Source organism: Biomphalaria glabrata, chromosome 8 (assembly GCF_947242115.1).
Source record: "Biomphalaria glabrata chromosome 8, xgBioGlab47.1, whole genome shotgun sequence".
Taxonomy (NCBI): Eukaryota; Metazoa; Mollusca; class Gastropoda; family Planorbidae; genus Biomphalaria; species Biomphalaria glabrata.
The window spans coordinates 11981294-12008690 of record NC_074718.1 but is presented as its reverse complement, the minus strand read 5'-3'; the positions used below and the strand labels follow the sequence as shown (position 1 = coordinate 12008690).

At 37.6% G+C, this 27397-nt stretch overlaps 1 protein-coding gene across 9 annotated transcripts; it reads right to left on the bottom strand.

Annotated features, from left to right (window-relative positions):
- Nucleotides 1–2840: 2840 nt before the first annotated feature.
- Nucleotides 2841–27001, bottom strand: LOC106060826 (cytochrome P450 2D15-like). Of its 9 annotated transcripts, none has more exons than XM_056038652.1 (10): nt 26907–26967; nt 24434–24459; nt 23838–24050; nt 22836–22993; nt 21021–21267; nt 10171–10501; nt 8638–8945; nt 7542–7813; nt 7203–7368; nt 2841–5060 (listed from the first exon to the last, which is right to left on the bottom strand). In XM_056038652.1, the coding sequence occupies exons 5-10, from the start codon at nt 21250–21252 to the stop codon at nt 4870–4872; spliced, it is 1500 nt and encodes a 499-aa protein (XP_055894627.1). In that variant the 5' UTR covers nt 21253–21267; nt 22836–22993; nt 23838–24050; nt 24434–24459; nt 26907–26967; the 3' UTR covers nt 2841–4869. The 9 variants fall into 9 exon arrangements, with proteins under 9 accessions (XP_055894627.1, XP_055894632.1, XP_055894624.1 ...); XM_056038657.1 differs by having other exon boundaries at nt 22907–22993; XM_056038649.1 differs by lacking the exon at nt 23838–24050 and having other exon boundaries at nt 26907–26986.
- Between the last annotated feature and the right edge of the window lie 396 nt (nt 27002–27397).

The window sequence follows — 27397 nt, the reverse complement described above, 5'->3', positions numbered from 1 at the left end:
GATTTTATTCAATTTTGTATTATTAAGAGCATTTATATCGAAAGGGTAGCATCTCCACACATATTCTACCCAGGACCTCCACACAAATCATACCCTGGACCTCCACACAAATCCTACCCAGGACCTCCAAACAAATCCTACCCAGGACCTCTACACAAACCCTAACCAGGACCTCCACACAAACCCTACCCAGGACATCCACACAAACCCTACCCTGGATCTCCACACAAATCCTACCCTGGACCTTCACTCAAATCCTACCCTGGGCCTCCACTTACTGAAATCCGGCTCGGGAAAAAAAAGGTATTAAAATGTGACTTCAATACGAGCTTGAATATAACTAGTCTATCTACACTATACACACAAAAATAGACTAGACTCTTACAATAATTTGGACATTTTTAAATATGCTAAATAGACACAAATAAACTCTAATAGTTGGCCTCCTTCAGTGGTTGAACGGCTAGGCTTCATCTCGTAGCACACTTTGTTCATGTGACTGAAGAGAGCCCTTTTCTCCAGAGACATTCCTGTCCACATGTATCGCAGGTTAAGATAGCATTCTACGTGATGGTAGAGGTGACGTTTGCGGATTGTAAAGATGCTCTAAGTAGCTCAGTGCTATACTCACTTTCTTGCCATAAGATTTTTAAGATCCTTCGGGGGGGGGGGGGGGCAGTGCAAGTGTAACGAACTTAGTTATCTCTCGTTTCCCATTGTACTCCAAGAGCGTACAGTGGCTTGCTCAAACCACATGCCTAACAAAGACACTAGACACACACATGCCTTACAAATAAACTAGACATACACACGCACACATAAACTAGACACACACATGCACAAATAAACTAGACAAACATTACACAAATAAATTAGACACACACATACACAAATAAACCAGACACACTCAATCAGAAATAAACTAGACACACACATATGCACACAAAAATTAGACACACACATGCACAAATAAACTAGACACACACACGCATAAATAAATACCACACAAACACGCACACAGACAAATAGACACACAAATAAATTATAGCTTTACACATAACAGATTAGACACGAATTATTATTTTGTCCGTGTAAGTATTAGATTGGACACTTGGGGCTGCAGATTCAGCCACGCGGACTAGTTGGAAGTAGTCAAGTAGATCTACATTAAGACAACCTGCACTATACTTCCATGACTAAGGACCTGACTGCTTGATTTCAGGCCTGGAAACAGGCTAAGTCGAGTTTTTAAAAAAATTCCGCCATGTTGTCGAAGTCTGATGTTTCGGCTTTGTTGGTTTCAAAAGACCACTGGGACGTGAATGTTACACGTCATTCAGCAGACGTTCTCCCTGAGCTGTCAAGTCAGATGAAAAGAAAACGATGAATTCTTTTTTAAAACAAAGTTATGACGTATTCAGAGGACAATGGGAAAACCTTCCTGGTTATCAAGTTGTATATAAACACATTTCCATTGTTGAAACTTATGCCCTACCTAGCTTGATAGTAGACCTTGTCAAGTCTCTAGCATCTAAATAGAACCAAAGCATGTGAAACTAGCGGAAACTATTTATTGCATCTGTATTTAGACCCCCCTCGCTCTATGATAGATATCCTTCCAGTGGCGTAGCTAGGGTGGAGGTGCGGGGGGTCCAACTTTGAAGATCCCCCGGGTCCCCCAAACGGGTGACAAAAATATGTTTTTACATTAAATATTACGCCATTATCTCTTGTCGAATGGCAAAATGCAGGGGCCCCTAAAGAGGTCAAGCCCCCCCCTCAAAATCCCTAGCTACGCCTCTGTATCCTTCCTTTGTTTGACTCCCTTTCCTTTCTTAGGCCGTCTCTCTCTCTATCTTAATTATTCACCCCTTGTCTGTTAAATATCCTCTCGATTTGTTTGGACCTCTCCTCTCGATTTGTCAGAGCCTCTCCTTCTTTTGGCTCTCACACTTTAAGGCCTCACTGATATTACTGCAAAGAACGTAGACCAAATAAAATGTAATCGTAAGTTGAATTTAACAAGCAAAATATAAAAAAAAATACATACGTATGTGTGCAAAAAATATAAATTAAAAAAAGCGTATTATTATATTTAGTATATCAATTAGTTTGGATAACAAAAAGTGTAATAGATTTAGACTAACAATAATAAATCTGCGATTTACCAATTGTTTTTGTTTAGCGCAATTTCATGCTTTTAGCTTTCTCAAGACGCTATGATCCTATCATTTGTCTGGGTCAGTTCGATAGTGATAGGGAGAGAAAAACGGGGTATCTGAGTGGTCGCTTTTTAAATGTATTTATTTTTTTTTTTAAAGAGGAACGACCTGAATTTGAACTCGTGGGCTGTCACGGTAACCACTCTGCTAGCCGAGAGCTTATGAACATGGCAGTTTGTATTGTTTTTAGTTCATGTTTGTGTTCACTAAGGCTCAGACGACGACCTGCCTGTAAAGGGCACTTATTCAGCTTATACCACCACTTCGGTCGAGTACAATTTCTTTCCCTTGTTCGAAATACCAAACAAACTAATTACTTACACAAATTTAATTAATTGTTTATTTTTTCAAACTGATTTTTGAGTTGTCAGTTAAAATAAATAATTGTGCAAAATATCAGCGTGATCCGAGATTGGGTGTGGGGGGAAATAAGGTGTAGAAACTTTTGTTTTACCAGACAGACAAACAGACGGAGTGAACTTTGTAAAAAAATCAGCAGATCAAAAACACGGTTGTTAAGTGTGCACAACGTACAACTAGGAAGTGTATCCACTTTCATTGTCGATCGCAAGACAGCAAGACAGCATTCTTTCATAGCGCTCGACATTGAAGACAAAATGGTCAAGTTTTTTTATTTTTTTTTTTTTCTTCTCATTTGAACGAAAGTCAATAAGAAAAAAAAGAAAATGGATATTGCAATAAAAAGTCATCCAAATAAAGTAACACATTAAATGTGACTAGATTACAGTTGGGCTTCTCTCAATCCCTAGCAATACTGACTTAGGACGAACAAACGAAGAATAGTGTGCAATAATGTACATTGCAAGTTAAAAAAAAAAGTGAGCTTTATAGACTAGGTACTCCTAAATATTTCGACTCAGCAATCCTTGCAAATTTAACCATAATAATAATATAATTAATGATAATAATAATAACAAAACAACTATAATAATAATAGTAATAAGAGTAATATAATAATAATAATAAGCAAAATAATAATATTTTGAGTGACTAGATTACTTTACATTGACAAAAAGAAAATACATAAATATAATCAATATTGTAGTACCCATAGCACCTACAATGTCGGTCGTATTCCAATAAACGGCAGATCCTTGAAAGATTCAATGCGTATAAGAATATATTGAGATTACAATGTAACTAATTGTCTTAACAACCAAAAGGATGGCCACGATTCACGCGATTCCTCGATTCACCTCGTTGGCATCTTTGAACATACCTAAATAAAATGTGATCTGTCAGAGGGAGTTACTCTGCGGTACTTCTAACATCATAAAAAACAAAGAACTCTAGTGGACACCTAACTATAATTTTGTATCAGACTAATCTTCATTCTTCTCTTTTGTGCTAGAGAATGAATAAAGGGAGTTTTCGATAATAATATAATGGAAAAACCAAAGTATCTATTCTCTACTCATTTTTAAAGCGTAAAAATAATAGTGGATTTATTTGGAACCTATGATATATTCGTAGAAAAAATAAATCTCAGAAACTTTAAATATGATTAAACTAGTAAACCACAATTGTAATTGATAAGTAATTAATAAATGGATGTGAGAATATTTAACAATGTGGACATCAATAATGAGATACATAGCTAATAATATGTGGGTCATTTTCTATTAGGAACTTAAGAGATTGGTACCGAAAATTACCACCCACTGTATGTGTTGTGGAGACTCTAACACTAAAAGTTAATCACAGTATTCTGCTCTTTATTACGATTAGAATTTTTAAGTTCCTCTAAGAATACATAAGCAAAGAAATACAGAAAGATACAAATACGAAGAAGCGATAAGAAGAAATGTGGTGGCTATATAATGAAGATGGAAAAAAAAAACGCAAGAAATTGAAATGTTTGCAAAACGTTTCACATGTTTCGGATGTTCCTTCAGAGTTGGAAGATAATCTACTTCCTAGTTCAAACCTCAAGCAGGACGACGGGGGAAGGCGGTAGGCAGGGCATGAACCCGGGATCATTGAGAGTTTTTGGAGAGTTTCGGAAATAAACAAAAAACAATGTCAAGAACGCCATTGTGAAAGATCACTGTTGCCAATTAAATAAGAAAAAATATCAGTTCTACAAACAAAAGAGTTGACATGTTTGACTCTCCTGTACTGAAAAGTAAACAACTATTACATTGTTTTTCAAATACTTCGGCCTCTGTACACCAGATATACCCAAAACAAAAGTGCTCATTTAAGGATTTGATTCCAAAAAAAAAAAATTACTAATTTCTAAGTGACAAAAAAGGATTATAATAAACAAGGGCCTACAACTTTTTTTCCCGAAATGCCTAGCACATTTTTATTAGGCTGTATTTAAAAATTATAATTATCTTTTGATAGTGTGTAAGTTGTTGTTTTTTAAAGTATCATATATATTTAGATCATCCATAAACACTAAAGAAAATACACATATATTACTTAATGTCTTTAAGATTAGGGTTGATAACTTGATAGTTGACGTCGAACTTGATAAATCTTCTGATTTAGGCTGATAGTTGAGTCAAAGTTGATAAGTCTTCACGATCAAGGTTGATAATCTTGAAGAACGCTAATTTTGATTATTATAGCCAGGATATAATTCCTGATTCTCATGAGTACTTGTTACTGTTATGAATCTCTAGCAATTGTTCTTTCTTTCTGTAAAGACACATTGAAGGTCTATCAGTCGATGGACGATCCTCATGTGGGTCTCTAGGTCTTGAGCGCTCCTGCTGTCCGCGGGTTCAATGTCAAACTGACGTAGAATACTTGCAGTGTAGAGAAAAAGTTGAATATCTGCCATGGCCTCACCCACACAACGCCGGGCTCCTAGATAAGTAGAGAAGTAAATTGGATTGAAAAGAGAGATAACTTAAAGTCAACAAGTTCATGGGGAAAAAAAAAGTAGTTCCCCCTTTTTTTTTCTGAAGCTATGTTTCCTAACCTGTGGAACCCAAAGTTTTTAGCTGCCCCCGAAAGGGGAAAAGACGCTATTAGTTTTGTGCGAAATGTCTGTCCGTCTGTCCCGTTTAGATCTCGTAAACTACAAAAGATATTGAAAATCCGACATCATAATATTTTAGACCATTCAAAGTTCTGATGAAACGGCTACTTTTTTTTTGTCTGAAAGCGAAAAATCTAATTTTTAAAATCAGTTATGCAAGCAGTTTTTTAAAGAGAAAAAGCTAATTAGTATGCATTAAAAGTTAAACCTAATTTAAACGAATAGTAATCTTGTAAACTTAATTTTCCAGAACTTTTATTAATTGCAGCGATTGGTTTGTATTTTTATTTGAGAATTCGAATAAGAGATTGAGCGGTAAAGCGCTTGGCTTCCGAAACGGGGGTCCCGGTTTCGAATCCTGGTGAAGATTGGGATTTTCAACTTTGGAATCTTTGGGCGCCTCTGAGTCCACTCAGCTCTACTGGGTAACTGACATTAGTTGGGGAAAAGTAAAGGCGGTTGGTCGTTGTGCTGGCTACATGACACCCTCGTTAACCGTAGGCCACAAAAAAAGATGAACTTTACATCATCTGCCCTATAGATCACAAGGTCTGAAGGGGGAACTAGTTAGGCCAGGTTCACATCTAACTTTACATTCACTTTCACCTATCCTTTGATCTGCGGGACCGTTGGGGCACTACACAAGATCGGTTAACCTTCTTTCTCCATTCTTATCTCTCTTTTGTCTTTGATATAATTTCATTCGGATGTTCTTTCTGAAAATATTGAAGCCTGCCTGGGTGGACCACTTCGGGGGCCGATTTTGAGTTTGTGTTTCCACACAAACTGTCTTTTATAACCTTGTTCCTATTGCTTTGCATTTATTAAGCAAAATGAAATGTATACAGTAGGACTATTTAAAATGTAGCCTGTTTAATAATGTGACAAGAAATACTTAATTTTTTCAATATTCGCCAATGATAATGCACAATTTTCCAACCCCTACACCCTCCCTCTCATGGGAGTAGCCGGCGTAGCCGGGGGTTCAAACCCTCCCAGAAATGAAATCCCCCCCCCCCCCCCCGATCTATGGTTTTGATTTTGTTTATTTTAGGTGTATCACTTGCCCCAGCGCAGCCAAGGGGGTGTTTTGAGTTTAAAATCCTTTTCCAGGGGGTTTTGCGTTTAAACCCCCCTCTTCTATAAAAAAAATAAAATAAAATAAATAATGCAGACGACAATCCCCGAATTCCAAGAGGATAGATAAAGGGGATTTTGATTTAAACCCCCCTCTGAATTTTTGTTTACGATATAACCCCCTCTTCAATATAAGACTAAAGCATACATCTGCATACATCCAGATTCTACATATTCTATGAACGTAGCCAATTGGGGCTTTGTTTTCAAAACCCCCCTCCAGCAGGGTTTGAGCTAAAAACCACCTCTTCAATATATAAAAAAAAACAAATTACGCACTCAAAATTCTATTAGCGTGGCCAAGGGTGGGGGGTTGAGTTTAAACCCTTCTCAGCCAGAGGGCTTTAACTTTAAAACCCCTTCAGCTGGTTTTGAGTTTAAAATCCCCCTTCAGATAGTTTTAAGGTAGAAAACCCCCACTTCAATATTATTCTAAAGCAAACTGCAGTCACCAAATTCTATGAGCGTAGCTAAAGGGGTTTTGAGTTTGTTTAAAAAAAAATCCAGAAAATTTTAGTTTACCCCCCCCCCCCTCCCCAACAGATGGGTTTTGACGATAAAACTTCTCTTTTCGATATAAAATCTAAAGCAAACTACAGTCACCAAATTAGAGTTTAGAGCACTTGGGTCAGTCTAAGCACTCACGTCTACTCTAAGCACTCAGATCTGATCTAAGAACACAGGTCTAGTCTAAGCACTTAGGTCAGTATAAGTGTTGACTGTTTAAACATTGGAGTGTAGTCTTGTATTTTATCCTTTTCTTGAGAAAAAAATTGCTTTATATATAAATTTATGTCGAGTGCTAGGCAAGTATTTTAAAACTTGCTTACCAATTCCGAAAGGTCGATAGGAATGCGGCTGCTTGAACCGGCCCTCAGAATCGAGATGTCTGTCTGGCCTAAATTCTTCTGGCTCTGCAAATATTTCAGGGTCACGGTGCAAGCTGTATATGCTGGCCATCACTGTTGTACCTTTAGGTATGCTGTAGCCTTCAATCTGAGAATGGAACATTTAATAAAGTAACTATTACATTAGCATATATTTAATTATTGGTTATGATTGGTGAGTAGTTGGCAATGATATAACCTTCCGTTAGGACATGTAACAGTTTCGTTCAAAGTGGATGGTATCTGTCCATGAAGTTGGGCTATAAGTAACTAGTTATTTACCTGGGTTTCTTTCAGAGCTACGTGAGGCAATGATGACGGCGTGACACACCCTAACCTGAGAGCCTCTGCAATGCAGGCTTGCAAGAAAGGCATCTGGTCTTTCATAGACCAGCGAATATCTTCGTTTCCTGCCACAGCGTCAATCTCTTTCTGCGCCGTCCGGCTTGCGTCAGGATTCTTGGACAAGTACATCAGGACAAACTCTGCGCCTGAGAGTGTACTGGTCACTCCGCCAAAGAAAAAGTCCGTCAATGATTGGATGAGCTCTGTGTCTGTCGAGAAATAAATTAAAATACAATGTATAAGTTAAGCTATGTGCTTGCATGATGACATTTTTAAAAAAATACGAACTTGTAAAACATGTAAACCCAGTATTCAGTAAATAGATAAACATTGTCTATGATAAGTAAAGTTGCTCTTTCAGACCTTGCGATCTATGGGACAGATGATATAAAGGTCATCTATTTCTGTTGCCCACGGTTAACTAGGGTGTCATATGGCCAGCACAATGACCAACCTTTACTTTTCCCCAACTAATGTCACATACCATTAGAGTTGGGTACACTCGCCCCCAAAGAATCCCGAAATTAAAAATCCCAGGCTTCACCAGGATATGAACCCGGGACTCCGGTTTGGAAACCAAGAGTTCCACCACCGCGCCTCCACTTTAACATACAAAGCGTTTTATAGTCATTGAAAAACGCTGGGTTCATCAAATAAAAATACACGAGTAATCCAATAAAATACAAGAGCAATCCAATAAGATATCCATTATTCAAATGATAATCGAAGATAAGTCCAAAGATTAACGAGTTTGTTTAATAAATTTTGGAAGTTCCTTAAGAAATGAAGATTATGCCATTATGTCACTATGTCCAAATCTTCTGTAGGATGGAAGGGGGTGAACAGGGTTGGGTTTAACTCATAATAATGACAGAAAACAGTTTAGAATGAATACCAAACGACCATATAGTGTAGTGTTTCATGTGGCTTAGCAGAGTAATCAAATAAGATACAAAGTAATTGAATAAGTATAGAGTAATGAAATTTTAAAAAAGTTTATGAAAAAGACTATTTGTTGATAAGAGCATCTGACCTGTTTTCTCTGTGACTTTAACAAATTCTGGCTGTTTCAAAATTCTCTGCAGTGTGGATTCATTCTCCTCGTTCAGAGACATTTTTGAAAAGTTCCACTGGCTTGACATCAATGCTGCAGATGGAGACTTCTCTTGTGATGCTGAGCTTGCGTCTGGAGCCGCACTTTCTCGGCAACTTGAATCACTTGGGTCTGTTTCGGTACGACTTTCTCGAATCCACTTACGAAGCAGACCGTGAAGCCTCTTTGCTGTTGCAGGGATGTTCACAATGCTGGTACAAAACAAGAAGGACAGGGGAAGCCTCAGCCTGTTTGAAAAGACATTGTTCGTATTAGTTCTCAACAGATTGACACTGGATTAGTAATACACAAGGGGTAGGGGAACATACACAATGTAAATGAAGTCCACCAACAAAGATGTTAAAGCCTCATTTTTACAAAGGTTACATCAACTATGTCTATCTGGTAAAAAGTTTATACACGTTATTTCTCCAACACTCATTCTCGGATCAAGTTGAAATTTTGCACAATTATTCATTGGTACAGACAAAACATCAATCAATATAAAAAAAAATTAACCAGTTATTCAATCAGTTACTGGTAATTAATTATTTTGTTTAATACCAACAAGGGACATTAATCCTTCAGTATTCAGAAATACAGCTAAAAATGAAGGGTTTCGTACCCATAGATGATTTCTCCCATAGACATTCTCGCATCAAGTTGAAACGTTAAACATTGACTTTTGTACCTAACTAAACATGAATAAATGTAATAATTATATATTTAGTTAATCAATTATTGGTAATTAGTTGTTAAATTTTATATCGAATAGTGGTAACAACTTCTACATTTGTAGTTATAGTTCCAAGAGCGGAACTGTTCCCTTTGGTTTCAAAAAAAAAATTACTTTATATTTCGCTCGTTAACAATAAGAATTTAAAACGCCTTTTTAGCCATGCATTGCGTTATTGATTAAATATTCTAAGCTTTTGTTTTTTAAAGATTATATTGGATGCAATTAATTAAGAGTTTAAAAAAAGATGATTTCGCAAAATTAAATGAATTAATTTTTTGACATAGCCAATAAAATTGCAGGAAATTGTTAGTTATTCTCAATTTTTTGCATTCATAAGTTAAAGTTGAAGATGAACCTCTTAAAGGAATCTGTTTGTGGTTTTGAAAGTCTCATAGAAATACTATAACCTACAAAGCATATCACGTGACTAGTTTCATTTTTTAAAATGTTTATATAAGAGCAACATACAGACAAAAGCAGCGTATTCAATGGCCATATTACAAGGTCTTGCAAACACCTTCCTTCAGGGAACTGTACCAGAAAAAAAAGAAGTGGCAGACAGAGAAAGCGACGGGAAGACAACATAAAAGAATGAACAAACCTGTCATTGATAGAGGTTCTATCCAAGGCAAAAGACAGAGAGAAATATGGTCGAGAAATCTTACTTAGAGCCCCAACGGTGCAACAGACTAAGAGATAGGTAAAGGTAAAAGCGTTATGAGACAGAACATTACATTGGGTGCTTGAGAGAGATCTGTTGCAGGAGTGAGGCCAAGTCACATCGCGCCAAGTTCTGGGAGATGAGCAAGACCTCGCGTCTATCAGGGTCGTCCATTGCTAGCGAACCCCCTTTCAGCAGTCCCACGATCGAGTTGACGCACGGGCCGATCAGCACATCTCCCACCATCACCTTTTGACCCAGTTTCGCTTGCAGCGTCTGCAGGACTTCCCGAAGCTCGAAGTGGACCACGTCTTCCATGGCCTGTACGAACGTGGCAGCGTGAAGGGCTCGCATGGTGGCTGTTTTGTTTTTCTGCCAATTCTCTCCGCTTCCAAAAAGTAAACCTGCAAATAGAAAGAGGGTTATAATCTATGTCCCAAACCTTGATTTCACTGTAAATCTACAAAGAGACGTTTTAAACACATTAATCTGAGGCTCTTAAATGCCCTATATGTTTAAACATTAAATCCACGTTTAAAGAGACACAAATTTAAAGAATTCTTAATCAACTTGTTACTTTGCCTGCATTTTCGTTAACATCAAATCAACATTGATTTTAATGTAAGTATAAACAGGGCCTGCTTGCGGGGCCCTATGCGAAACAGATTGTGAGGGGCCCAGTCTGGGTAGGGATAAGCCAAATGTCAAAATTAAGATTTTGTATTAGAAAATACATTTTGTCTTTGCAATAAATTTTTATTAAATGAAAGCTGACAGTGTCTATTTTTCAGGAGATTTTAATACTTTCAGCAGATTTCTAGGAAGCCCTGAAAAAATCAGAAGGCCGGGAAACACTGATATTTTGTTATAAGTTATAATGGTTTATTAAAATAATTTACACCTAGAATTAGCGCAGGGCCAATGAAAGTGCGGGGCCCACTGCGACCGCATAAGTTGCAGTAGCCTAAGGCCGGCCCTGAGTATTAAATTTAGAAACATAGCAATGGAGTCTATCTCGCCCAACGAATAACTGAATGGCCACTCTCTTAACGTGAAAGACCAATTTGCATCTAGGGGCAGCACGGTAGCCAATGGCGCATCATTGTTAAGATAAATATGCAATCAAATGTCTTTTTGGGAGTCTCAGACAAGTTTCTGAGGTTACAGTCTACAAAGCCTCTTGGATTTTGTTCAGGGATTCTGGAATAGATAAAAGCCTTTCAAGTCCTCACATAAAATTAATGATGATAATAAAAAAAAGGTAAAGTAAAGTCCCCCTTTCAGACCTTGTGATCTATAAGGCAGATGACGTAGAGATCATCTGTTTCTGTGGCCTACGGTTGACGAGAGTGTCATGTGGCCAGCACAACAACCAACCGCCTTTACGTCAACGTAAGGTACCCATTAGAGCTCAGACGCGCCCAAAGATCTGAAAAAGATCTGACATTAAAAAATCCCAGTCTTCACCAGGGATCGAAACAGTCAAGCGCTCAACCACCGCGCGTCCGAATGATGATAATAAGCGATTAATTAAAGCTAGCAGAGTATTTAGCGAGAATGTGGCAATAAATTCATTCCGCCAATAAACAAAAAACTGTGTCTACTATGTAGGGATTCTTACAGCCATGCAGTATGTCTATGATAGCTTGGTGTGATACAGATGTAAACTAATGTTTCTTGAGCGTTGTCACCAAAAGGTTGTGCCCTCCATCATGAGCAAGAAATAACGACAGACTGGCGAATGCTGGTGTATACAGTGCAAGGGGCACAACTTGGGGCTAGCAAGCTTGCACTGGGTAGTGAACCATCCCGAAAAGAAGATCGTTCAAGACCGTAAGCGAAAATTGTACACAAAGCATACATGAACTTGCTCTGTCTGGTAAAAAGTTTGCACACGTTATTTCTCCCACATCCTTCTCGGATCAAGTAAGTGGCATAGTAATGACATGAGTCAATAAAACAAAATATTAATAAGGTAATTATTGATAATTAATTTTACTGATTGATATCGAATAAGGGACATAACCTAAAAATTATTTACATATACAGTTGTAAGTGTGGAGTTGTTCTCCTTATTTTGCTTTGTATTCAGCTTTTAGAAAGACAGCCTAACACAGCTGACCTGGAAACACTAAAAGACCAACTTAGGCTCCAGCTTGCACTCATTGGCATTATAGAGAGCACCTGACAGCAAATAGCTTCCGAAAGAGATAGTGGGACAAAAGTATAGCTGCCGCCAAAGGCATAAAAAAATGGATAAAATAATTTCAATGGACCCTGGGAAATAGTGGCTTTGCTTTGAATGGCACAATGTGTAGGTGACAGTTAGGTCTGTGTAGCACGTGAAATAGTCCACTTCTGGAACACACGCCTTTATTGTTGTTAAAACTCTCTTCTAAATCTAAGTTAATTTTCATCTTTCGCTACATTCAAGATTGAATACAGTAAACACAAGAAACAGATTGTCGGCTATTTTGTCCAGAGAATCGTACATAGTGTTGCTAAACCTTGCGATCTATAGGGTAGATGATGCAAAGGTCATCTGTTTCTATGGCCCACGGTTAACGAGGTTGTCATGTGGCAAGCCTCAACAACTAACCGCAAATACTCTTCCCCATCTAATGTCAGGTACCCATTAGAGCTGGCTGGACTCAGAGGCGCCCAAAGATCCCGAAATTAAAGATCACAGTCTTCACCAGTTTTCAGCCACTGCGCCTACATTTGTAATCAAGCAAAATATAAAAAATACTTTTTAAAATGACTGTAATGGAAAGATCTTCACGTTTACAGCCACATTTCTCAATAGCGTAAGATGTATTTCCCATTTTCTTTATCGCACAAAATGTATTAATTACCAATAATTGCCACAAATTAATTTATTTATTGTTTTTTTTTTTATTGATGCATGTTTTTTATAGGGACACTAAATAATTGTGCAAAGTTTCAAGTTGATCCACGAATAGGAAATGGGAGAAATAACATGTACAACGTTTGTACCAGACAGACAGACAGACAGACGGAGTGAGTCTTTATAAACTTAGTAAATATATGACTGAAGGACAATCTTGTTATCCTAACATTCCCAGTAGCTGGCAGTAAAAGGATAATACTAATCTTAACAGATAATAGGCTACACTTTAAGACTCTTTTTGGCCTTTCTTCGGGGACAAAAACACACAAAACACATTTGAAATAAACCCAATTAAAACTTACAACTGAGCTTTAGAAAATGTTTTGTTAAAAAAAAACATTCGAAGCGTCTAAAGTAATTATATTTATAACTTTGGTTGATATGGCCTAGAGTGATGCCACTCCCTGCTATCACAGACAAACAGTGTTTAAAATAAGGGAAAGAGGCGGGGGGCATTCTACCATTAAGAATGGCGAAGAGTGATTATCTACAGTACAGGCTCCGCTATTTTCTCCTCATACTTAGATGAACCAGACCAGAAGGCTCACACGCCTGTGGTTTGTTTTCGTTTTCAGCATCACCATCGGCTACGTGGCGACATCAGCATTCCGCTCGTCATGAGAGACATAACAGCCAACACCCGACTTTGAGCTACATCTAGCTCATCGCAGAACAAACCGCAAAGTTGTCTTTAACTTTAGATTGAAAGGAGCCATTGAAAGCTTGAATTAAAGACTTTAATTACAGGGAGTAGAAAAAAATAGCATAAACAATGGTACTGGCACTGTATTGTAAGGATTAACTCTTTCTCTCCTATTTGACGATACCATCGTTGATTTGACCCCATTATATGAAGTTGTTGTTTTTGTTATCAACATTAATTTGTATTATATAAGGAGAGCATGCATTCCCCTTCAGTTGTATACCAAATAAAATATTTTCTGATAACAAGGTTCTAGAAGTTTAATTATAACAGGGGAGTGAACTACACATGAATACTTCCGTCGGATCATGGAAAATAATTACAGAAAGAAAGAGTTAAATTATTCCTGGACTTCGATGTTGTGTATACGGAGATTTGTGTATACAATTTAACAAACACCAATTCACTTTAAGAATATCCTATAACACAAACATACTAAATATAAATACACCATATAAATCAAATAAAACAAATTCACAGAAAAGCGTCGCAACAAAACGCATTAAGCCATTCATCTTCGGGCCCGTCTATTCTTTTTCTTTACAAGGTGAACTAATACTCCGTGAAATATCGTGCATTATCATCCAACGAAGTTTTAAGATAATTTTTAGCTCCCTTATAGTCTGTTATAAGTTATATTTAGCTGTCTAAAGACATTCAGTCAGTGCTGAGGGAACGATGAACTCCCCATTCTCGATAGGCGAGCTTAATGCTGCCATAAGGAAATGCCAGCTTAAAAAGGCTCCCGGGCCGGATGGTATTACCCCCGAAATGCTTAAACATGTAGGGGGGAAAGGAAGGGCCGTGCTCTTGGCATTCGTAAATAGAACCTGGGCAGATGGTCATCTGCCCAGGGCCTGGAAACGTGCCACCATTATTCCTATACCAAAAAAGGGAAAAGATGCTTCCACTGCTGAGGGCTACAGGCCCATCTCACTCACATCTTGTGTGGGAAAGATGGCTGAAAAAATGGTAAATGAGCGTCTGGTTTGGTACCTTGAGAGTGCCCATCTTATAGCTCCAGAACAGGCTGGTTTCAGGGCTGGAATGTCCGCTATAGACCAAGTCAACATCTTTGTGCAGAGCGTAGCAGATGGATTCCAAAGGACCGAAAGCACATACGCAGTCTTCATTGACTTAAAACAGGCATATGATAAAGTATGGCGGCCTGGTTTGCTTCATAAGATAAGAGCCGTGGGGGTGCGGGGACGGATATATTACTGGATTAGAGACTTCCTACAAGAGCGTACAATAAGAACAAGGATGTACGGAGAAGTCTCAGGGGAAATGACCCTCGAGCACGGCCTCCCCCAGGGCTCCGTCCTATCATGCGCCCTTTTCACGGCCTTCATAAATGACCTACCGGCTCAGCTAAAATGCCAAAAGCTGCTATATGCTGATGATATTGTCCTTTAAAAATCCGGAAGGAGTGCAACCTCTATACAAAAAGTGCTACAAGAAGACCTCCATACGCTCTGCTCATACACACAAAAATGGAGGCTAGAAATAAACACCTCCAAGACGGTCTATTCTCTGTTCACGCTCGGGACTGGCATTCTCGGGCAACCTTTCCAGCTCTCCCTCAACGGAGTGGCTCTCAGCATGGAAAAGCTACCCAACTACCTTGGTGTAACTTTAGATCGCAAACTAAAAATGTGTGAGCACATCCAGGATGTTGTAAGAAAGGCCTCAGGGAAACTTTGCATTGTGCGGAAGCTGGCATCCACGAAGTGGGGAGCCCGAGCAGACATGCTCCGATCCCTGTATTTAGGAGCAGTCCGATCACAGATAGACTACAGCCTACCTGTGCAAATTTATGGCTCTAGGACTGCTCTTGAACAACTTGAAAAAATACAGTCCCAAGCACTAAGATTTGTCTGTGGAACCTTTAGGACAAGTCCAGTGAATGCGGCTGAAATAATGGCTAATATAGGTCCACTAAACCTTAGGAGGGAAAGGTCAGTACTGACCTGCTATGAGCGGTATAAAAGGCTGGATGAATACCTGCCAGCTAGAAAACTAGTGGATGGTTGGAGATGCAGAAGACGTATCCAGATGCAGTCTTTTATGCATCATGCCACTAGACTATCTGATGAAGCTGGCCTCTCCACCAACCGACAAAACATTCAACGCTTTCATCCCCTTCCCCCTTGGTGTCGCCCAACAACCCCAGACATACGCTTGAAATTAGTAGACCCTAATGCCACTAAGCAAAGCCGTTCATCTAACGACCTTCAAATCCTAGCTCTGGAGACCATTAATACTTTCATGCCCAGTGCTATTTTGGCATACACTGATGGATCGGCATCAATAGATTCTGGAAGAGCAGGCTATGGAGCCTACATCGACTTTCTTGGCTCTCACACAGTCAAAATCTTTGGACCATGTGCTAGTGTTTGCAGTTTTGATGCGGAGACCATGGCAGTCTGTGAAGCCTTAAAAGTAATTGACTCTCAATTCGGCGAGGGACATTTGAGGGCAACACAGATTGTTGTGGTCACTGACTCAAAATCTGTGCTTCATGCTTTGCAAAGCCCCGGACCATGGCCCCCCAATATCAACACTGTCATCATGGCTTCACATAACATCAAACAACGCTATGGCACCCCTATAATAATGCAGTGGGTACCGAGTCACATAGGTGTGACTGGCAACACAATCGCAGACTCTTTGGCAGACCAGGGAGGGCAAATTCCACCCACTGATCAGGCTGTAAGCTTTCATCAAGCCTGGCTATAATACAAAAAACAGAAATGGAAAAGTGGTTTGAGTGCTGGGACAAGTCCCAAAAAGCCCGTGGAGTCTGGGAGCGCATGAGGCGTCCTGACCGCACTTCCCCGTGGTGGAGGCTGTCCAGGCCTGAGCAAGCTATTATAGCACAGTGCAGGACAGGCCACTGTCCTGTTGGCTCATATTTCTCGCGGCTATGGCCAAATTTCGATTCACGGTGCCCTCGCTGCGGGGAAGAAGAGGAAACCGTGCCTCATATTCTGTTTGACTGCCCCAGAATTGCTGATCTCCGTCTCGACAGGTCTGGGAAACCCAAAATTCTCGACCTGTATGGCGACATTCATGCACTACGCAAGACAGCAGGGTTTCTGTCCAGGGCTTTTGCAAGAGAGGATTTGAGCCTCTCAAGCCCTCACTCTAATGGAGTTTGATGATGATGATGATGAAAGACATTCAGTGTGCTGTGAAAACTATTCTGACAAAACTTGTGTTGATATCGGTCACTTTTACATGTTTTCCTCTCTGTGAAGAATTAATAAATAATTTCAGATCAAGTTCAATGTGTAAAGTTAGTTAGAAAAGACATTTCTATATTTCGAATAATATTCTATTATAAATTTATTACAATAAGTATCTGAAATGTGATGTGTTTATACCTGATTTGTTTTATACCAGATGTGTTTTATACCTGACATGTGTTGTAACTGACGTGTTTTGTACCTGACATGTGTTGTGTTGTAACTGACATGTGTTTTACCTGACATGTTTTGTACTTGACATGTGTTGTACTTGACATGTGTTGTACCTGACATGTGTTGTAACTGACGTGTTTTGTACCTGACATGTGTTGTACCTGACATGTGTTGTACCTGACATGTGTTGAACCTGACATGTGTTGAACCTGGAATTTTGTTTTAACCTGACATGTGTTTTACCGGACATGTTTTGTACTTGACACGTGTTGTACATGACGTCTGTTGTACCAGATATTTGTTATACATGAAGACTGCTGTACCAGACATTTGTTATACATGAAGACTGCTGTACCAGACATTTGAGATGAGGCCTTTAAGTGTCTGTTACCAGTTAGCCCAGACGAACCACGATGACAAAATGTGATCACTGGACCTCTCCCCACCCACCTTCATGGTGACGGGATCTCCTGTGCCCTCATTTATCTTGTGTGACAGTGTGAGAAACTAGAGTGACCACGTATTCCACGAGAGCCTTCAAATTCCTTACTGAGCACATTATTTAGTACATGGAGTCATTCACGATACAAACTCTGCGTGGCACTGGACACATTCACTATTGCCACGAAATGTGTTACTAAACACTGAAACATGAGAACTACGTAATCTATATTTAGCTAAAGCTTAACTTCCTAAAATGTCATCCAGTGAGATTACATTCTAAAATGTCATCCGACGAGAGAAACACAAAGCGTAATATTTCCATCGAGAAGAGGTCACCCAATGTTAACTCATCATCGAAATAAATTAAACCCCTAAAAACCTCTTCCGCTCTTTCTCTCCACACTTTCTCTAGCCCAGTTTAGATTCAGTTTTGATTCTTAAATGAGACATTATTCTTTTTTTTTTTTTGGCAAGTTTCAAAATATGTAAAGTTGGCCAGATTCTTTGCCTTCGTTAAGCAAGTTTTGCCAATCTGCTATGGAACATAACATGCTATTTCTTTCTGTGGCCTAAATTGTGCCGATGTGCCTAAAATCAAAATCAAATCAAATCATTTCTTTCTGTGACTCATTCTGCAAAAGAAATTACTGCATTAAAAAAATCTGGCTAGAAGAAGACTGTCTGGTAAAAATTGCAACTGAAGTCAACCATCTTTTTACAAAGCTTTTATCAACTCTGTCTGTCTGGTAAAAAGTTTGATCATGTTTCCCCCCCCCCCCCCCCCCCATTTTCCATTCTCGGATCAAGTTAAAACTTCGCACACTTATTTATTGAGCCTGACAAGACATAAATCAATTCAAAAAAACAGTTAATTGATTATTGGTGATTAATTATTTTGTGTGATTTTGAAATAAGGGAAATACATGCTACTTAATGAATAGATGTGGATGTATATATGGGATGGGTTCAGCCCCCATATTACTTTTCACAAGTTTTTTCTGCCAGTTTTGCATAATTCACTTCCGATTGAAGTTTGATTACTCCAGGGCCCCGTACTGTCAGCGTTCAATTCAATTCACAAAAACTCGGATTAGGTCCAGTCTTGTGTCTGGCTAGCAAAAAAAAAAGTTACAATGTTACAACTTTATTATGTACTTTAAATGGAAACTAAACATGCGGGATTAATATTAGAAATATGTTTTGCTATACAATATACCCATTATATTTGAGTCAATGGTTAGTAAGACATTTGTTGGTGAACCATTTGTTGGTGAACCATTTGTTGGTGAACCAACACATTTGTTGGTGAACCATTTGTTGGTGAACCATTTGTCGGATTATTTATTAAAAGCAGATAAAGTTTCTATAATGGACTCCGATACTTCTATATAGGAATTCAGTTCTGCTAAAAGCATATTTCACTCACTGTAAAAAATGTATGCAAGTGCGACTTCTTCCTTAGTACAATTAGAGTTAGGAACTGGGGTGTCTGAATCATCAATGAAAACCAATGACTAGCATTGATTAAGTTTCTAATCAACATGCATGACTAGATTAGGAGTGTTTTATTTATAAGATAACATTAGACATACCATTAGACATTACATTAACAAATACATTATTTCCCCACCACCCCACACACACTTATCAAAACAGCTATATACCAATTAAGCTAATTTTTCTTTTAAGAAAATAGAGTTGTCCTCCTTTATTAAAATTAATTTCGCATACTCTCCTGACATGTCCGAGGAGTAGCCCATTAGCGGGTCTGCCGGACAAGCTGATACAGAAAGTCAGTCATCTGTAGAGGTCAGGAGAAGCGAATGTGATGACAGAGTGGGGGGGGGGGGGGAGATAATCTAGGTCTGCCTGAAGCCCTTGGAGTAACTCTTGTTTCACTAGTATGATAACACCCTCTCTGTTTACGAATCTCATAAACAATGGAAATACCACTCGCTCATTGGTTAGGTAAGAGAGTATGGAGATTTGTTTTTAGAAGAAGGGGAAACAACTCCCTTAAAACGTAGACTTACTGGTGAGTGGAAACACCAAGAGATTTTTGGACAATTATTTTAAGCTTCTATTTTACAATCTAAAGTTTATATGATCGGTTTCAATATGTATCTATTGTGCTATATGTTTATAGGTTGCGTTACATGTCCAACAAGAAAATAAAATATAAATCAATACTAAACAGTACGTAAAGGTTGGCGTTGAAAGATTAGCAGGGCGAGCCCCCATGACACGTACCAGGCGCTCCCTATCTAAATTGTCAGAAGCGGAACGAAGTGGGGACGTGTGCCAGGAGCGATGGGGCGCGTGAAGGGAGAACTGACATCTGCTCACTATCAGAGACACTATCAGGCTAAATGAAGGTGATACACGGAAGGGGCGGTAGCGGGCACAGGCTAAAAAAAAAAAGAAAGTATGAAGCCCGGGGCGCCGAGATTTATGGTGCCGACTCTAAATATGAGCTCTACTTATTTTCTGTTTCTAGTAGCAGCGATGGAATGTGGAAGATAACAAAGAGGGACTTGGAGAGGTTCTCAAATTGAAAGTCACGACCAGGAAGGTCATTATTTTTAGCGGCCCCCGAAAGGGGAATAGACTCTATTAGTTTTATGTGGTCTGTCTGTCCGACCGTCCGTCCGTCCCGTTTAGATCTCGTAATAGAAAAGATATTGAAAATCCGACATCATGATATTTTAGACCATTCAAAGTTCTGATGCAACGGATACTTTTTTCTTTTCTGAAAGCGAAAAATTTATATATGCAAGCAGTTTTTTTCATAAAAATACACCATTTTCCCCTTGAGGCTATGAATAAGAGTTTAACCCTTTACAGAACAATTACATCAATTAGATAATCATTTTATGACAGGCTAGATTCACAAAGAACTTCACCTACACTTTCACCTATCCCTTGATCTGCTGGACCGTTGGGGCACCACACAAGATCCGTCAACCTTCTTTCTCCATTCTTCTGTCATTTGACTTTGATAGAATTTCATTCTGATATTCTTTCTGAAAATATTGAAACTTGCCTGGGTGGACCACTTCGGGGGCCGATTTTTAGTTTGTGTTTCCACACAAACTGTCTTTGTAACCTTGTTTTTGTATGATAAAATAAATGCTAATCCATACATAGCAAGATTTTCGATGTATCCGGTTAACAAACTAGAGCAGTATTAATAAAATGTGTAATTTTAAAACCATGCAATAACTTTTACTTATTTAGTGTACCTTAGAATCAAATTAAAAATCACATTTGTTATCAAAGAGCAGCTTGTTGTTATGGTAAATAACCTTTAGAATAAACATCTCCAACAGCCATGACTGTTTTCTCTTTGTCTAGGTGTGTACATACATGTATTCGTTAAATTAGGCACCTAAATGTTTTCAAATGTGTTAACACTTTACGTATGATCTGTAGCAATGATTTACCTTCACCAATCGCGCCGGGTCCAGGTGGTCTGTCCAACAGTAACTCCCCAGCGGCGCCCTCCATGTACCTCTCCACAAGTTGTATAGTGTTCAGATACACCAAAGTTTTGCCCGCCAGGTTCACGGAGTAGATGCCCCCGAATTGTTTGGTCCATTGTAAGTTGGTCTTGGGCCCTTTGTACTCCAGTAATGACCCAACCACGTAGTGTCCAGGCGGGCCTGGGGGCAGCATGCTTGAGCTCTAAATCTGTGGAGAAAAGTAATGATGGTAAAACAACTACACATAATGAATAAATTAGGACCTTTGATAATCAAAGATCTACAGAAGGATACTAGAAAGCCTAGTTGCAAAAAAAAAACCCTTACAAACTTGTTCCCAATGCAAGATAAATAAAATAAATAAATAAATATAGCTTTTATATGGCGCTACTTTCTTGCTTACAACATGCTCAGAGTGCTTTGGTCCAATCTCAGTTGTAGCCCAGCGGGGGGAGGGAGGAGGTATCTGGGAGAAGGTTTTCCGTGCTGCCTTTAGGCGCTCAGTAAACACAACTCTGCTCGAGTCGGGTGTCGAACCTCGAGCCCCTTTCATTGGTAGCCAAGTTCAAGCGTACATAGCCTCTCGACCACGCATCACAGTTATTTCTTAATCAAGACCTTTTTGTCAAACAACTTAACGTTAAAAGGTTTAAGTTAAAGGTTTAATTTCAGTACATCGGAAGCGATAATGGAAGCATTAAAATATTGTACACATTTCATTAAGTAAATGAAGCACTTTAAATAATTGTTAATGCAGTATAGTAAGTGAATGTCTAAAAGGATGGCTGCCTGGTCCTATTGTATGCGTTCTAGACTGCTGTCTTCAGGGTCGGATTTTAAGGTAAGGCAGGCGGGGATACAGCCCCCCCCCCCCGCCTCAACATAAGAAAAAGAAAAATTTCGACGGGTCAAATACTAGTAAGTACACTTTTAATCTTATTGTCACGAGTCGAGTTTGTGACCTATTTCGACCAGTTTCTAGAAGCGAGGTCAAATTAGTGCAAGTGTCCAGCGTAAACAAGTTTATTTCAGGTATCCAATCAAAAAAAGAGGTTAAGGGAAAAAAATAGCACACGTCAGCTTCTAGAAGGTCAAAGTTACTAAAATAATTAGGGGAGAAGTTTCCATGATTCTGGAATGTACGATTAAGAAAGGTATAAATTAAGGGAAAGCCAGTTAGACGGGGTCCTCGCATAGTAGCAGTTCTTGTAGAGCGATGGTCCTCGCTTAGTTATCGCTTAATTCCTCTCTTAGTAAAGGTTTAGTTAAGTTTTGTGATATTAGCGGGTCCATTTAATTAAAGTTTTATTAGTTGAAGTAATATTATCTGAAGTTATATTACTTGAAGTTGAAGTTATACTAAGTGAAGTTTCATGTATCTTTAAGTTTTATTTAAGAAGTGATTTTATGTGAAAGTTGAAGAAGTATTATTAAAGAAGTTTTAAGAAAATACAGAGAGATGTTTCTTTCTTCACTTCATTGAATTGTCAAGTTTGATAATATAATCCCCGGCAAGTGTGTTCGTCACACTTACGTCGGGTGACAACAATGTCGTGATTACAAAATGTACACTTGTGGTTGTAGCAGGCTCATTATAAGTAAATACCGATACAGCTTCGGATTTACGGCAGTGTGTCTACAAGGGCCTTAACCTCCACAAACCCAGACATTCTTTAAAACTAAAACATGCATATTAAATATTTGTAAAAAAAACTTAAAACAAAGGAAAGTGATGTTGAAGTAACAAGTACTTCTTTCTTTTAAAATATAGCATACTTTTAGATAGAAGTATTTTTATGCGAGGATCTTTATTAATAGCTTTCAAAAGATCCTGTGCCTCCACATACTTCAATCAGGCCCTGGCTGTCTTGATGGTCTCCAGTTTGAACCCCGCCCTGTGGGAGGTTTGGGTTAGGATGTAATCATCTTCAATTCTGAAAGAACATCCGAAACATACAAAACAAAACAAAAAGACTAATTCTCATGGTTAGAACGAGCTTCATTCATAAATACGAACTACGAAAATAAAACGAAATCGTTGCCCAAACGTTAGTGAACTAAGACGTGGAATATGTTTCCACCAACACTACGTCATCCATTAAATTGTTCACTATACTGAGAGTAAGTCATTTACGTCTATTAAGAGACTATTTACACTAACAGACTTTTCTAGTTAACAGACTTTTTCTTCATCCCCCAGCTATTTAGTAGCCCTACTGAGCCGCTGAGTTTTAAACACGAAAAGCCACAGAGAGTAAGAAAATCGAGATGTAAATAAAATTCTAAAACACGTAAATCTTGATGTAAATGCCTCAGAAAACAAGTTTTTGAACTAAAAGCCTCAGAGAAACAAAGAATACTTTTGATCTAGAAGCCTAAAAAAAGTACACGTTGATCTAAAAGCCTCAGAAATCAAGGGAATCTAGATCTATATGCCTCGGAAATGAAGCGAATCTAGATCTATATGCCTCGGAAATGAAGCGAATCTAGATCTATATGCCTCGGAAATGAAGCGAATCTAGATCTATATGCCTCGGAAATGAAGCGAATCTAGATCTATATGCCTCGGAAATGAAGCGAATCTAGATCTATATGCCTCGGAAATCAAATAGATCTAATAAAAGTCACACAAAACTGGATACTGATTGAAAATTAAAAATAAAGCTAAAATCGAATCATTCTAATAATGATAATAATACACATTGAATAATTAATCAAATTTCAGGTGCATTTTGTTTGTCCTACATTAAATCTGAAATATAAAGTCTACACACATACCCACTATCGTCCACTAGTGTTTGCCTGGAGAGAGACACAGCTTTAACAGTACAAACTAAAGTTGACCACAAACATCAACACAGTTCTGTTCCTTGAAACATAAACAAACACACCAACACGTCTGGTCCTATTGACTCTCATTCAGTATTTCTTTCATATAATTACACAGGAAACGTATGTCCTTGTCTTTAGCTGGACCAATGAAATATATTTCTGTAACACACAAAGACGTGTTTGTTTTTAACTGGGGGCCAAAAATAAAGAACATAGCTCAAAGACATTCCCTTTTTGGTTCAAGATAAAAACCTTAGCTGATTGGTAGGGAACTTTGAGTTCGAAGTAGACTCGGAATTTTTCATTCCAGATTTGACTCGAGCTGTGTTGTGTTTGCTTAGCGCCTAAAGGCAGCAGGGAAGCCTTCTCCAAGCTACTCTCTCTCCCTCTCACACACACACACATACACGCACGCACGCACGCACACACACACACACACACTTGTCATCAAAAGAAAGTGGACCAGAATGCAATTAAATATGCTATTAGGATGACGCGAAATAGAAAAGCAATAGCAATAATAAAATAAAACAAAAACTTACAATGTATGATCGTGAGAATTGTAAGCCTGAATAACAGAGTGGAAAACAAAAATAAAAAATATTAAAGAATAATATTAAATATTAACATCTATAAAAAAAAAAAAGTTTTCTAAGGGAAGAACCTCAAAATCACGTCCATATATTTAAATACCTATATTAAACAAACTTATTTAAATAATAATAATAGCATTTATTACTATATTCGATACCAAACAAAATAATTAATTACCAATAATTTATTAATTAATTGGTTACTTTTTTTTTAGTCATATTTTGTTAGAAAGAAGAAATAATTGTGTTGAGTTTCAATTTTATCCGAAAATGAGTGAGTGGGAAATAACGTGTACAAAAATTGTTCCAGACAGACAAAAAGACAGACAGACAGAGTTGATAAAAGCTTTGTAAATAAAAATGTACAAAAAAACAAGTAAAAATACAACAAAATCTTTTCTCACATTGTATTCAAATAATGAAGTAAACTTAACATTCATATTGTATTTTTAATTGAAACATTAAGAGAATCAAATTGAGACTTTCGAGTTATTAGCAGGAATCAGAAATAAAATAATCATCAATACCACTATGGGCGAAATTTCAGCTCGAAATATATAATTAAAAATACAAATTCTTTGTATCAGTGGCGTAGCAAGTGGTTTGGGGGCCCGGGAGGCTTGATATTTTTAGGGGGCCCCTGCATTTTGGTATTGACATCATGACATGACATAATGGTAATAGTATTAAATGTAAAAACAAATTTTGGACACTCATTTGGGGCTCCCTAAAGTGGGGGCCGGGGGATTTTTCTAATTTGGACCCCCTTCACCAGCCTAACTACGAAAGTTTTGTATCAATGGTTTTGAGTTTTTTTTACTTGTGGTTTTAACTATGACAAGTGTGCGAGTTAAGAGAAGGAATTTTAAAGAAAACAAGATTACAAAGAGAGTTTGTGTAATCTCACAAACTCAGAGGCTGCCCCCATCGAATACGCATATTTTCAAGGAATATTCAAGACAAAATATTTTAATTAAATTTTAGCGATTATCGATAAGAAAATTTAAGTATTATAAGCCAGTTTCTTTTTTAAAAATCCGGAACATTCCCTTACCAAAGTCTTTTGTGATGTTTAAGCATGAAAATTAAACGTAAAATAAGTCTAAAGAGTGATTTTCAACAAACATATATAGTAAATGACTTTCTTTTAAAATTATGAACATCCTATTGTCGATATTTTTTATAAAATAAGTCACTTGACATAAATTTGTTTTAAGTTGACAGTCCGGAACAGTTTGATATCGATAATTAAACTATAGTGACGCATTTTCCAATAATAATAAGTGTAATATAAGTGAGAAGTGTGATTTCAAACAATCATTTGACGTAATTTGTTTTATAAAACAATATCCGGAGCAACTTTATAGGTAATGAAATATAAGTCAGTATAGAGATTTTCATTTGGCGTTTATATGTTATTTATTTCAAAATCCGGAACAACTTATTATTAGCTATTAACTAATAGTTTATTATTAAACTGATGGCATGTATATGTTTTTCACAAAAACTTCCGGAACAACCTTTTATACATACTAAAATTATTGCAATGTTTTGGAAAGAAAATAAAAGATTCAGATTTTCAATAGCTTCTTAGTCTTTTTTTTTTTTTTTGCGATTTAAACATTACGGACAAACAGACTGACATACAAGACGAAAAAAAAATGAAAGAAAACAAAATAAAAAATCTGATTATTAAAACTTTTTCAGGAGACTAATTTAGTACCGCGTGGCCGCAGCCGTCATGCTACTGCGCGAAAGTCGCAGCATAAATAGTCGATTTTAAAAAATGTGCTTGACATTTACATACAAAGTGTATTCTAAGCCTTTATAAACAAACATAAATGTCTTCTTTTACTTTTTGCCGCTAGTTGACCAGAAAAATCACAGTTCATTAATATTCATATTCGTTGTGAACATGTCTTGTACATTTTACATGTTTTTATGAATAAGTGTTGCTGAAGATGCACACAAATTAAAAATTATTTATTCCCTGTGATATATTGTTAGCATAATTTCCCTTACATTTATATATTTTTATTTTTAAGAAAAAAAAAGGTTGCATAATTAGTTTTATTTAAAAACAATACGGTATGCTTACGGAAAAAAAATGCACATACAATAAAAGGTCACAACTCATGGTGAAACATGATTTCTGATTTCTCTTCTAGTTTTTGAGATTTAAGTAGGACAGACGGACATTTCACACAAACCTAATAGCGGCTCTTCTCCTTACGGGGGCCGCTAAAAAAAAGAGAAGAAAAAAAAACACGCCTATACAGACAAGGGGATTTCCCAATCAAAGTTCTATCTTCAGAACTGTTTCAGTATATTGCACATTTTTGCACGTTAAAACTCTATAAATGAACGTAATGTGCACAGTGGAATAACAACTTATCTTATATCATTCATTGCTATCACTTACCTACCGCTGAAAGCCTCGAACTTTTGCCCCAGAGCCGAGTAAGAACAATAAACTACTCCTAAGGAAAACGTAACTCACATTAGCTCCATGCAGCGAGAGTTCTCTGCTCCTACATCTATTTACAATGCCGTAGATAAACGTTTCTCAAACTGTCACGGGATGCCGCCCTCTGAATTTCATGAGCTCGGAACTTTTAATATAAATATTGCTATAAAAAGCGATATTGAAAAAGGAATGAATATATTTACAAATATAGAACTTAAGTGTGTAAATAAACAAACGATAATGCCTTATTATTTAAAAGCCTTTAATAATAGGAGAGACGTGAATGTTTTTACCATAACACAAAAGACACGAGAAATAGACCAGACACGAGAACCCCTGTGTTCCCTTAGCGGTCATATTACTGAATAATAAAAGCAATGTTAACACACATTTTCTTAATGATAATATAGAATAGTATTATTATTATTGGTATTATTATTATTGGT

What these genes read in the sequence shown, in the direction of transcription:
- LOC106060826 (XM_056038650.1), bottom strand. Translation starts at nt 21,252, where the DNA reads ATGCTGCCCCCAGGCCCGCCTGGACACTACGTGGTTGGGTCATTACTG. An exon ending in ACCCGGCGCGATTGGTGAAG is followed by an intron (nt 10,502 to 21,020) that starts GTAAATCATTGC and finishes TTCTATTTGCAG; the next exon opens with GTTTACTTTTTGGAAGCGGA. An exon ending in CTATCGACCTTTCGGAATTG is followed by an intron (nt 5,061 to 7,202) that starts GTAAGCAAGTTT and finishes CTACTTATCTAG; the next exon opens with GAGCCCGGCGTTGTGTGGGT.